This window comes from Papaver somniferum, chromosome 2 (genome assembly GCF_003573695.1).
Source record: "Papaver somniferum cultivar HN1 chromosome 2, ASM357369v1, whole genome shotgun sequence".
NCBI classification, from domain to species: Eukaryota; Viridiplantae; Streptophyta; class Magnoliopsida; order Ranunculales; family Papaveraceae; genus Papaver; species Papaver somniferum.
Window position 1 is genome coordinate 200,557,161 of NC_039359.1, and position 12,218 is coordinate 200,569,378.

Genomic DNA, 12,218 nt, shown 5'->3' on the forward strand with positions numbered 1-12,218 from the left:
TTATTTACCTCCGAATGGCCCCAAAAACGAATTCCTCAGAAAATTTCAAAACTCAGTATTCTTATCCTTTACAATCGGTAATCTTTAACATTATTTGACTGCCGAATATAACAGTGGCCTCAAAATAAAATTTCCGAAAACTTGAAAATCAGATGTTTATCGATTAAAGTTATCTCCCTGTTATTTATATTCGGCTGTTTTACTATATATTTTAGCTTCCGATTATATTATTTTTTGCACTCAGTAAACTGTGTACATTCATTTGCATAAATCGGGTGTTTTAGGTAACCGATAGGATTCCGAATATAAAGTATTCGGAAGTTTGACTTATTTAATTACCTCCGAATATATCATTTTTTTCACTCAGTAAACTGTGTACATTCATTTGCATAGATCGGGTGTTTTGGGTAACCGATAGGATTCCGAATATAGCATATTCGGAAGTTTGACTTATTTAATAACCTCCGATTATTGTATAATAATTTGTTGCTTTCATATGCAGGCCGTTGAAGAGTTTGTTGATGACTTCTATTTGAGGCCCGACACTTCCCTATACTATGCAAACGATTTGGTATACTCATTACTACTTTTTTCTTTTTTTCAAAATTTATATGTTAAATGGTTATGCTTATTAGGTTTGTTTTGTTTTATGCACATTTAGACATTTGGAAGTAAGAAGGAGGCAAAGGAATGGCTTCCGAATATGGGCTGTCTAACATTCTATATTGTCCCTTGGAACCACCTAGAGCCAAGGCGTGGTTTGTTTTGAACTTGCTATATTCGGAGAATAATTGTTTTGTAAAGTCCCGAATGTACGATGGCCCAAAAATCAGAATTTGGGAAAAACTTATACTTTTCAAATTTTGAAATTGAAATAATCGGAAGTATAATTAGTTACCCAAACTTCCGAATATGAGCTGTCTAACATTCTATATTGGCCCTTGGAACCACCTAGAGCCAAGACGTGGTTTGTTTTGAACTTGCTGTATTCGGAGAATAATTGTTTTGTAAAGTCCCGAATGTACGATGGCCCAAAAATCAGAATTTGGGAAAAACTTATACTTTTCAAATTTTGAAATTGAAATAATCGGAAGTATAATTAGTTACCCAAACTTCCGAATATGGGCTGTCTAACATTCTATATTGGCCCTTGGAACCACCTAGAGCCAAGGCGTGGTTTGTTTTGAACTTGCTATATTCGGAGAATAATTGTTTTGTAAAGTCCCGAATGTACGATGGCCCAAAAATCAGAATTTGGGAAAAACTTATACTTTTCAAATTTTGAAATTGAAATAATCGGAAGTATATAACATTATATTGTCTTCCGAATAAATACTGGCCCCAAAATGGGATTTTTCCTATATCAGAAATTTTGAGATTTTTCAATATATATATATATATATATATATATATATTCGGTAGTGAGTGTACTTCCGAATACTGTGTGTCTACTTAAATATATTCGGGAGACAAAAAATTCATTAAACTACCGATTATTACCAGTTTGTATCCAGGAAGATATGACCAACAATATTCGGCCGATAACCATCAAATATTTCTCCCGAATACTGTCGATGTTCTTGAGAAATGAAGAACACGACTACATTCGGAAGTAAAGGAGCATGAATATCGCCCGAATCTGGATAAATAACCGAAAACCCTAGAATTATTTTTTCTCGATTCGCCGAATTAAAGCGAAATAAACCCCAAAAATGATAGATTCTTACCTAATTGGGGCCATTTGACTTTGGAGCGGAATTTTTTTTTTCTTCCACAATCGAAAGATAATAGGAAACTGGAAGAAGAAGAGTTGAAATGAGTAGAATTGTTTTTGATTTGGTTTTCATACAGTTTTACCATAAGGGCATTTATGTAACTTCAATATCATATAGGGTACCCCTTAACTAGAGTCTTTGGCTGGATATAAATTGTTGGCCCCTAAATCCTTTTGAGTGGCCCCTAAAAACGCCACGATGTTTTTGCCTCTAGAAAACGGGTTTTGACAGCTGCAAAATCACAAAAAAATAAAAAAATAAAAAAAAATCAAATACTTAATAATAGCTTGTCATCATCAGCATCACCTTTGCTACTGTTAAATGCTATTCACGAATGACAGACTACCAATTTTCACTATCGTTTTGTTGCAAATTGAGTGCGCCAGCGCTATTGTTTTGACAACTAACCGAAACCAATAATTGGAGAAGGCACGAACTTTTAGTGGGTACATATGAATGGTATACTGACCATGCAATGCACACTTCTTCTATAATTAATAGAAAGAATAAACAAATTGATAATGAAATTTCCAAGCGACTGTATCGACCCTATCGTTTTGAAAATTAACCGACACTAATTGGATATGGCATGAACATTTAATGCGTATATACAGTATACTGGCCGTGCAATGCAATCTTCTTCCGCAACTCATATATAACCATGAAATGCAGTGCCTCTTCTTTAACCTATACCGGATTGCAAGTATCACATAAATTGAGCTAAACATAAGATAATTTTTTTTACAAAAACCAATATATGATACATGAATGCAGAACTTGATAAACTGAACAAAATGACAGTAAATAAATGGATATTAGTATATACCTATTGTTTGCATAATACAGCCTATTGTCTTCCGGCAGCACCTGCTTTTCCGTAAGTCGTCCATCTATGCCTTTAAGCATAATACGAAAACTAATAAGAAAACAAATGCATCCAATCCACAATATTATGTTTATAACGGCTATTAGAAATTTCATCGCACGTCCTAAAGCAAAGCAAGCAGCTATACTAAATTAAGTTTCATTTAAATCATCAATGGTTTCAATTTAATAAATTTACAAAAATAAGCTCATGAAACAAAACCACCGGTTCAGGACTTTTAACAAACAGACAGAATACATCAAAGATGCACTTATGGGTGTACTTTTGTTTTACGATGGTTCTTCTAAAATGCATATCCCACGATTTGAGAGAGACTTACCAAATTCATCGTGCCATCTGAAAAACCATGGGCATTCATCGTGCCATCTAAAAAAATCCATGCGCAAATTCTTAGCCATTAAAAGAACTGCCAACAAATATTCCATTGAAAGAACTGCCAACTGATAACAACCTGCAAAATAAAAATAAAACAAAAAACAAAATAAACATGAAAACCCTAAATCGCAAGAAACCGGAGGAAAATAATAAACCTAGGAAAGAAAAAATCCTAAATCGCAAGAAACTGGAGGAAAATGATAAACCTGGGAAAGAAAAGCAGCGTGAGGTTTGGCTTTTGCTCAAGTGCTTTATTTAAGCCTAGAAATTCCCTAAAAAGAAAACTCTATACAGGAAACAATATCAATCAATATTTATAATATCTTTATAATTTTAAATACCTGCGGTATTTTTGGATAGCCATGTTTACTTGTTGCAAAACTATTGTCCAAAAATACTGAATGTTAACAAAAATAATATTGAAACATGTTTTTATCATGGGCTTTTTAATAAAGTAACCACCTTTTTGAACCATATTTAAGAAACTGGCCGTTTTTTTGAATCTTTATATAAACTGGCCGATATTGACATTTTCCATCCCGTTTTTTTCAAAAAACGAATTTAGATAGTTAACTGGCTACGTGGCAGTTAACCTGCTAGGTAAAAGACGACTTAACCCTCGTCTGAGTTCGTAACCAAACCAGTATCGAGTCAACTCGGTGACTCATTGCAACGGTCGGATTTGTAACGGTTGGATTTGTAACGGTCAGATTCAGCTTCATTCATATAAATTAGGCCCTGCAGAGAAAAACCATAGTATTTGTCATACTCAACAGATCAAAAAAATAAAAATAAATAAGACATGAGCCAAAATGAAGTAAACTCTCCAGGCAGCAGTAGCAGCAGCAAGGTAAGATTAAGATTAAAACAACCCCTAATTTCATGTTCTATCTGTGCACAGGGAATTCATGATCCAAAGGTATGTCCTTGGATTTATTCCAGGTGCAAATATATACCATGTAATGGTATAAGGCAACTATTGTGTTCAAAAGCAAAAGAAACAAACGAAAAAATGTTTTTGAAGTGTTCAATTCCAACCTGTCAGTACTTTGAATGGTTTGACGATGCCATCGATCCTGTCAAATGCAAGATGGTGAAATTACCAGTAGAGAATGGTTGTTACGCTTGCGGAGAATCTGGTCATTGCTTCAAAAACTGCCCACTGCAAAATCAAACCTGCAACAAAGATCACTGCAAATCAAAAATGGAGATGAAATTTTGCAAGAATGAACACAACAAGAACATAGCATACCTCACTTGTACAAATTGTGACGGTTTTAAATGGGTCTCAGATGAAGTCTTCATTGCTGCAAAAAACAGAATTATGCATTCAAGTTTACAACTTAATGCTATATGTAAGGAACTCAACAATCTGAAAATGTAACCTGCAAATGTACTAATAAACAACCATCCACTTTTGATTCAGCATTAATTCAAGTCTAAAAAAGAAAAAAATATTGTCTTCTTAAACACAAAAAATCAGAAAACGGATCTCAAATCATTTCTTCTTAGCATTTCCATTTCCCCTTCCCTTTCCTTGTTTTATATTCTGAGATACAGATCCAATGCCAAAGAAGTTCTGATAAAGGTTATTTATTGTAGAGGGTGGAGTAGAAGATGGTGCTATAGATGGCAGACTCATAGGTGTTGTGGAAGCTGGAGTAGAAGATGGTGTTGCCAAAGGCTGACTGCCAGGCCCTGTAAAACATTCACCAACAAATGATGCCGTTCTCTTCTTCTTGTTTGACTTAGCTGCACCCCTAACTCCGGTGGTCTGACTTGGCTCTATGTTGCTGAAGGTGAAGCTTTGTGCATCACATTCATTCCTTTGCCTCTTTGCAGTTGGATTAGATCCCACTTCACCACCAGCACATGTTCTTTTGTTGTGGTTAGTAACATTTCCACATTTCCCACACCTCCTTTTTGTCTTCTCAACACGAGGTTCATCATAACTTCTTACCCTCTTGCTCTTGGGTCTTCCTGGTTTCCTACTGTGAGGAGGGTTCAAGATCTTCTTGTTCATGTTTGGCTACAAGAACAAATGCACTTATATTAATGTAGTTGAGAATATAAATAGGGCATATAGTTACAAATTTAAGAAGAAAAAGTACCTGGACCCATTCACTTTTATCATCTAGTGGTGCAAAAGTTGGTGCATATGTGGCCTTATAGTTCTCCACTGAATAGTAATCACTGCAGTACCTGCTCAAGCAGAGTATGTAAAGGTTAGTGCTAGATACATTTAAGGCCTAGAAATTGCATAAATAAGTTCTGAGACAAGGTACAGATTTAAAAAAAGAGAAATCTTACTTTCTCCATTGTGGCCTTATGCTATGCAATGCACTCACTGCATGCATACAGGGGAACCCCCTCAACTGCCACTGCAAACAAGAGCAAGTCTTGGCAAGTATGTTCACTGTGAACACAAAATTCTTTGGACTAGTCACCATATATAACTCTCCAGCCACACAAGGGTCAACACCATAGTCAGTCACAAATTCCAACATTTTCTTAATCAATGTAACAGCAGTAGGAACCAAATTACCATCTACCCATGATGCAGATTCAGTCCTCCTATTGTACCATGTACCCATCACTAAGTTAGCATACATTATTCCTATCATTATAATTGGTTTATTTCTCATCTTGTTGATCATATTGTTAAAAGACTCTGAAAAATTGTTGTTCATATGTTCACAACAGTGAATAGGGTTAAAAAAGGCCCTGGACCATGTAGCAGGATCTTCTCTACTGAGATAAGCACCAGCTGCAGCACTCTGTTTCACAATATTGTCAAAATGTTCCTGCACAGCCAATCAAAAACTAGCTAACTTGACTGTCAAATAGTGCATAAAACCAATAACAAAGAACTGTTGTGAACTGTCAAACCTGAAAATGCTTTTCTTTGTATGCTTTTGCTGCATTCCATAAAGAACTGTATAATTCAAGACCCTTGTAATCCTTCTTGAAATTTTTGTATAAATGTCTGCATTTTAACACATTGCAATTAACATATGGTCTTTATCTGATCTGACAAACAAAAGAAACAAGAAACAAAGTTAGACAAGAAAGTTACCTCCAACAGTATCTGTGGTGATGGCCAGGAAACACTATACCAACAGCTTCCAATAAACCTTTTTGCCTATCTGAAATGAAAGCCACTTTCACTGGATGTGCTAATATTGCATCCTTCAAATGCTTCAAAAAAATGATCCAATTTTCCTTTGTTTCAGCTCTGCATACCATAATTCCTAACATTACTAACCCATTCTGTCCATCAAGTGCAGTTGCAGCCATCAATACTCCCCCATATTCCCCTGTTAGATGGCAGGCATCAAGCCCTATACCTCCCCTGCATGCTTTTCGCCAACCCCTCATTGCAGGTTCAAATGAGAGTGTCATGCTTTCAAAGGTGTTATTCACTGTGTCAAAAGTGAACTTAGCAACAGACCCATCATTGCATTTTGTAAACATCTTGCAGAATGCTGGTACTTCATTGTAACTTTCTTTATAGTTCCCATATAATGACTCTAAAACTAGATTCCTAGCCTTCCATGCACACTGATATGGTATATTTACTCTCTTTTCAGCTAAGAAGTCTTCCTTGATTTTATAAGGGTCTGGAACAACTTTTTTAGGCTTATTCTTCATCTGATCAAGAACAAAATCCTTTACAAAATGAGGATCAGCAGATCTATTCCTATTTTGGGGATCCCCTTCACACTTATGTTCCAAATTCACTTTCCTAAGAACAAAAGTCTTCTCACCCTCTTTCTTGCTAGCATACACAAACCAAGGACAATCATGTTCTGTTTTAAACCTACACTCAGCCTTAATTCTAGAGGGAGCACTTCTATCCAAAATATATTGACACTTATTAAGAACACAATAACCCCTGAGATGTTTCTTAAATGCTTCCTTATTTGCAAATCTAGTTTTTACCTCCATTTTGCTAGGATCTACTGGAAAAACTTCTTCTTCAGGGAAAAGATCTACATCATGCTCACCCTTCATGTACTGACCAAAATCATCATCAAAGTCATCCATGTAAGCAGGTCTTTCATCCACATCCTTACCTTCACATTCAAGATCAACATCAGTACCATATAATAAGTTACAAATAAATAAATGAAATCAGTTATAAATGAAATATACCTTTTTCTTTGCCTTCTTTTTCTCCTTCTTCTTCTTTTCTTCTTCTTCTTCTTCTTCTTTCTCTTCTTGTTCTTCTTCATCTGACCCATACTCAATGTCTTCATCACTGTATACTGGAGGAGCTTCTGGATTCTCAATTGGGTGACATTCATCTTCTTTGGTGTTTTCCAGCTGAATATTGTCCACATCTTCAACAAACTTAACTTCATTTGTAGCTTTTGACTGACTGCAACCACTGCTACTAGCCTGAGAATGTTTGGACATGGGCACATCCATGAAACTCAGCTTTCTCTTGATGCACCTTCAACTGATTTATCCACACTATTTAGCCTTGGGGATCTTCTAGGGGTGGTTCCCTTACTAACTGTCTTCTTCTTTGGTGTAGTCTTTGGAGTCCCAAACACTGTGTCTTTCATCCCCATCCACAAACATATACATCCATCCTCATTTACAAAAGAATCCTCCCAAAAATTATCAAAATCATCATTGTTTAACAATGGCAGTGGCAGACATTCTTCCTTAAACCAATATAAATTAAACTTCTCTTTAACATCCATAGACAAACCCTTATACACCATATACTTAAGTGTCATCAAGTCTGTTTCATCTCTATGGCAATCAGGAAATACCAAAGTCTCATTCTTTGGCTCCGCATATACACTGATATTCCTAAATTTGAACTGACTGCAACACAAATGAAACAAAATCAGATATAAACCTATGAAAACCAAATGAAAACCTAATTAAGCAATATTACTTAAAATCAAACACCCAATCACGAAAATTAAACCCCAATTAAACAATAAAAATTTGGTTTCAAATAAACCCTAATTACAAAGGAAAAAAAACAGAAACCCTAAAAATCAATCGATCAATTAAATTAATTAACTATCAATACAATGATTTTCATCATATATTAAGTCACGGGTTTCGTTAATCTTACCTTGATTCAGACTGTTTCAATCCCGGTTTGTACCTCATCTTCACTGTATCACCACTATCTCTGAATCCCTAAATATGTATAACTTTTCTTCCAAATACACTCTGGTCTTTCTGCTAACATCTATGTCTTCAGCAAAAACAACTTCAATAACACCAGCTTCAAACAGCTTCAATACCTAACCCTAGTTTCAGAACGAGGGAGAAGAGAACGAGGGAGAAAGAGAACGAGGGAGAAAGAGAAATTGTGGTGAGAGACCACACGGGTCTTTAAATGGGCAAGGGCACAGTCGTAAATTCTCCTACCGAGTTTGACTTATTCAACGCAGCTGACCGATCTGGTGGGCCCAGGTGTCAACTCTAACAGAAAGGCCAGTTTCTAAAAGAATTTAAAAGTTTGGCCGGTTTATTAATTATATGGTTTGAAGCAGGACACTTTATTAATTTGCCCTTTTATCATCAATTTCACATTTCCAAATTAGATAGAATCTGGAAATAGTAAAAAAATCTTCAACTAAGAAAATAATAATATAATATTGATGAAAGTTAGATATCTTCATATCACCGCAATTAGTGTGTGTAGATATTTATTTTTAATTTTCAAAAAACAAAGTTATGAAAAATAACAGTGAAATGAGGACGATTTTTATTGGTTGTTTTTTGTTTTTTTTTCCATGCTCGTTTGTTTTGTATCGGCTTCTTTTTGATTATAATCTTTGTTATCAATTATTTATCCAAAATACTAACAAAAATTCCAACTGATGTGTAGGACCACTAACAAAGATACACGCAAAAGAGATTCGTCGTCAGATCAAAAGGTTAGTAGCCATGACCGGGCTAATTAGTTTTTTTTTTCTTTTTCGATTTATCTATTTTGGAGTTTAATTGATAGTTTGGGTTGTAATTAGGAAAATTCTTTTTATTAAGATTATAAACGGACATTGAACATTTGACGTTGTTTATTTATTACGTGATAACCATTTGATTTATTGTGGGATCGATGCACAATTCATTAATTATCATGATGCAATCGTGGATTTTGTTATTTGAAAAATATATTTAAGATATTTTAATTTTTCCATTAATATATATTTGTATATATTTGGCATGTTATGAGATTTTTAAAATCTAGCTATTTTAGGTTAGAAGAATATTATTGATTTAATTATTTTTAAAATTTTTTTTGGTGGTGCCAGAATCAACCAGAAGCGAGAATTAATATGGAGTTCTGGTGAATGTGGAGCTCTGGTGAATGAGAATGCGTTAAAAAACTCTGTTATTGTATAGAAAACAACCAATGAAATAATAGACCCCGCTAACCGAATTCAGTAATTAAAAAAGAAAAAAAAAATTAGGACGACCGTAGTGAAAGAAAACCCCACGTGCACCCACCAAAGAGGATTACAAGTTACAACAATGAAGTATGAGGACACTGACGCTGAACCAGAACAACACCTTTTAAGTAATGACTGGAAGATGGAAATAAATCCAGGTGCTTCAGTTACCTGGATGCTGCAAGTTGCCAAGCTGAACTCACGAACCCTGTAGATTATTGTAGTACTTCAGTCTCAAATGCCCAAAATGGGGTCAGAGTCTTTTGTTGTAATTAGCTAGTGTAAACATATGCATCGACAATAAAATCAACTCAGTTTTTGTGTGTGTGTGCTTGATAACAAATTGTAATAATAATTCAGAAACTGCACTCGTTAGATTCATAAAAATGGCAATAACAGTTGCTGCAACCTTATGTTTTTGCCTCACAGAGCATGTAACTCCACTATAATATGCCAGGCAACAAGTTTATTTATCCCCAAGTATTCTTCAAACCTGATGGACATTGAAGTGTCAAAATAGACTCAATTACAGACTGAATACACACCAAGAGATTTCTTGGCGTTCAACTTGATGTCTTATCTCCATCACTGCTAAAACTTTATCTCGAAAAACCTTTAGTCCTGCAGACTGTTTTTCTTTTTAATCCTTTGCGCAACACCTTCACAAATAATATTACATGGGTGAGTTAGTGAATCGAGTAAAACTACAAGCAAAGTATAAGAATCATGCTCTAACTGCTGGTGCCATGTCTGTATGTCAAGTAAAATTTAAGTTATATCCTGCTGATGGAATTATACAGGGGGTTACTCTTTGTAGCATGATAAATTAGTGATCAAGTGCTGAAATGTCATAAGAGAGCAGAATACGAACCTTCTCTTATCTTCTTTAAGAACCACCTCTTTTCCTAATTAGACCTAGCAAAATCCGTCGCAGTTGAGCCCATCAACTTTTGAATCTGCAAAACATTAATAAGACATACATTAAAATGAAAGACAGGATGCAATTAGCATTATCAACCCATCAGATTTTGAGGCAGCACAGCGTTAATAAGCAGATATGCAGTTAGCAAACAATCAGAATTACAATGATATCGGCGTTCGAGATGTATCACTTAAAAAACCTTGACTAGTAGAATTCAAGAATTGTTACTCCATGATGTCTAGCAAGAAACGAAGCACGACGGCCTAATCCGAGATTTAATAACAACTACAGTTCATTATAGATTTTCCATGAACAGATCCATCTTTAATTCAACATATCCGACAAGGATATACTGATCAGTATAAAGTTTGAGTTAGTGAAAGAAAAAAAAAAGAAGTTTGAGCCCCAATTATGCCAGAATACTAATCTATCTCTCTATAGGGAAGCAGATAAATACAAAGCACAATCACTAATCATAAAAGAGAAAATTATATTTTTCATATGTACATGTTTTAGCCAGAATTGTTCCAATTAACCAAGATCATATTCAAAATCCATTGAAATCTACAAAACTAGTCCCTAGACTACTCCAAAATCCATTCATTTAGGATTTTTAGGCTATTACAAGGGTTCGAACCTGATCTCCCCTAAAGGAGGGAGCATGAGAACCATCAGACCACTTGGTACAATTTAGAACCCACCTCCAGTGTAAGTCTCACTCCAAAACTCACAAAATTGCAAAGAGATAAGAAAATGTACCTCGATCATGTTCTGTGGCATTGGTTTCCCTTCTGCCTTCAACTTATCCATCTTCTTTCGTGCTTCCTTAATCCACCTGAATCTCCCTAACACATTCTCTACTTCTCCTAATGTGCAATTACACTCTTTTGCAGCCTCCTTTTTCTGACTTGCTTTTAGATTCTATGATAATAACAAAAAATAAAAAATTCAATACAAGTATTCCATAATTGTCCTAAAAGACAAACGTTAGAATGCAAATATTTACAAAAATAAAAAATTCTACCTCTCCAGTATTATCAAAACATCCCAGAACTCGAATTAATGATTCTTGTTTTAATGAATCTGCAAGTGTCTCATCGCTAATTCTCCCGACTTCGAATTGCTTACATTGTAATGCTTTTCTGGCACTCATTATCTCATCAGCAAATCCTAAAATTGAGTAGCATTTTGTAAATATTAAAAAATCAATCTTGGATAAGAAAAAATATCAAGAAATTGCGACTTAAAAGAGAGAATGCTTACTGAGTAGGGTAAAAGAATGTGGATTTGCTTGTGTATTGATAGGATCTTTTGCCATTGCTCTCCTGATTTTATCAGCAAAAGACATCTCAAGATGAGATGTCGTGAAGATCGAACGGACTTGAGAAAAATTAAGACCATTTTTGTAGATATTGATCAAGGATCGATGAGAAGCCATTACTGTATTTCTTCAGAGTTTTGGAAATGCGAGGAGATTTTGAGGAGTTAGGGTTTTGATTTAGAACTTCGCAGTTTAAATTTCGGGTCTGATTTAGGACCCCTTTTTAGGCCCGTTTTCTCATCAGGGGTACTTAAAATGTACTACTAGACACAATTAGTCTTAGACCAACCCTATGGGTTAGATTGAACTGCTAGATTGGTCAAAAAGTGTTGCAAATCAAGAAAAAAGTGTGAGAAAACAGTTAACATTATATCGATACTTCTCTCTCCTATCATTTGCTCGCAGTTCAACTAGCAGCGAGATTGAAACTTTGAACTATTCAGCGCTCAAAAAGTGGTCCAAACGCCGAACCATTCAGCGTTTTGCGAATATTCCAGGGCATCAACGCTGA

General features: G+C 35.1%; 3 protein-coding genes and 2 long non-coding RNA genes across 6 annotated transcripts; all 5 read right to left on the minus strand.

Annotated features, from left to right (window-relative positions):
- Window positions 1-1,801: 1,801 nt before the first annotated feature.
- Window positions 1,802-3,403, minus strand: LOC113354375. 2 transcript variants are annotated; one of them, XR_003361847.1, is made up of 4 exons: window positions 3,243-3,399; window positions 2,981-3,112; window positions 2,602-2,671; window positions 1,802-2,006 (listed from the first exon to the last, which is right to left on the minus strand). It is a non-coding gene; the product is annotated as an uncharacterized LOC113354375 (long non-coding RNA). The 2 variants fall into 2 exon arrangements; XR_003361848.1 differs by lacking the exon at window positions 1,802-2,006 and adding an exon at window positions 2,033-2,462 and having other exon boundaries at window positions 3,243-3,403.
- A 179-nt stretch (window positions 3,404-3,582) lies between these two features.
- LOC113350216 lies at window positions 3,583-4,340 on the minus strand. Its single transcript, XR_003360674.1, has 3 exons — window positions 4,289-4,340; window positions 4,075-4,212; window positions 3,583-3,774 (listed from the first exon to the last, which is right to left on the minus strand). It is a non-coding gene; the product is annotated as an uncharacterized LOC113350216 (long non-coding RNA).
- Window positions 4,341-4,534: 194 nt separating this feature from the next.
- Window positions 4,535-6,984, minus strand: LOC113352578. Its single transcript, XM_026596387.1, has 5 exons — window positions 6,113-6,984; window positions 5,926-6,022; window positions 5,347-5,840; window positions 5,148-5,238; window positions 4,535-5,065 (listed from the first exon to the last, which is right to left on the minus strand). The coding sequence occupies exons 1-5, from the start codon at window positions 6,982-6,984 to the stop codon at window positions 4,535-4,537; spliced, it is 2,085 nt and encodes a 694-aa protein (XP_026452172.1).
- A 488-nt stretch (window positions 6,985-7,472) lies between these two features.
- LOC113352579 lies at window positions 7,473-8,489 on the minus strand. Its single transcript, XM_026596388.1, has 2 exons — window positions 8,135-8,489; window positions 7,473-7,875 (listed from the first exon to the last, which is right to left on the minus strand). The coding sequence occupies exons 1-2, from the start codon at window positions 8,170-8,172 to the stop codon at window positions 7,473-7,475; spliced, it is 441 nt and encodes a 146-aa protein (XP_026452173.1). The 5' UTR covers window positions 8,173-8,489.
- A 1,318-nt stretch (window positions 8,490-9,807) lies between these two features.
- LOC113354376 lies at window positions 9,808-11,917 on the minus strand. The gene is made up of 5 exons (XM_026597723.1): window positions 11,650-11,917; window positions 11,411-11,556; window positions 11,146-11,307; window positions 10,336-10,420; window positions 9,808-10,123 (listed from the first exon to the last, which is right to left on the minus strand). Exons 1-4 carry the CDS (start codon window positions 11,822-11,824, stop codon window positions 10,370-10,372), a joined length of 534 nt encoding a protein of 177 aa, XP_026453508.1. The 5' UTR covers window positions 11,825-11,917; the 3' UTR covers window positions 9,808-10,123; window positions 10,336-10,369.
- Window positions 11,918-12,218: the final 301 nt, after the last annotated feature.

Coding starts and splice junctions, on each gene's coding strand:
- LOC113352578 (XM_026596387.1), bottom strand. CDS start 6,984: ATGGAGGTAAAAACTAGATTTGCAAATAAGGAAGCATTTAAGAAACAT. Junction 6,023..6,112: donor CACCACAGATACTGTTGGAG/GTAACTTTCTTG, acceptor GTTAAAATGCAG/ACATTTATACAAAAATTTCA. Junction 5,066..5,147: donor ATAAAAGTGAATGGGTCCAG/GTACTTTTTCTT, acceptor TTGTTCTTGTAG/CCAAACATGAACAAGAAGAT.
- LOC113352579 (XM_026596388.1), bottom strand. CDS start 8,172: ATGAGGTACAAACCGGGATTGAAACAGTCTGAATCAAG. Junction 7,876..8,134: donor TTGAAACAGTCTGAATCAAG/GTAAGATTAACG, acceptor TTTGTGTTGCAG/TCAGTTCAAATTTAGGAATA.
- LOC113354376 (XM_026597723.1), bottom strand. CDS start 11,824: ATGGCTTCTCATCGATCCTTGATCAATATCTACAAAAATGGTCTTAAT. Junction 11,557..11,649: donor ACATTCTTTTACCCTACTCA/GTAAGCATTCTC, acceptor ACTCAATTTTAG/GATTTGCTGATGAGATAATG. Junction 10,421..11,145: donor TGCCACAGAACATGATCGAG/GTACATTTTCTT, acceptor AATGTTTTGCAG/ATTCAAAAGTTGATGGGCTC.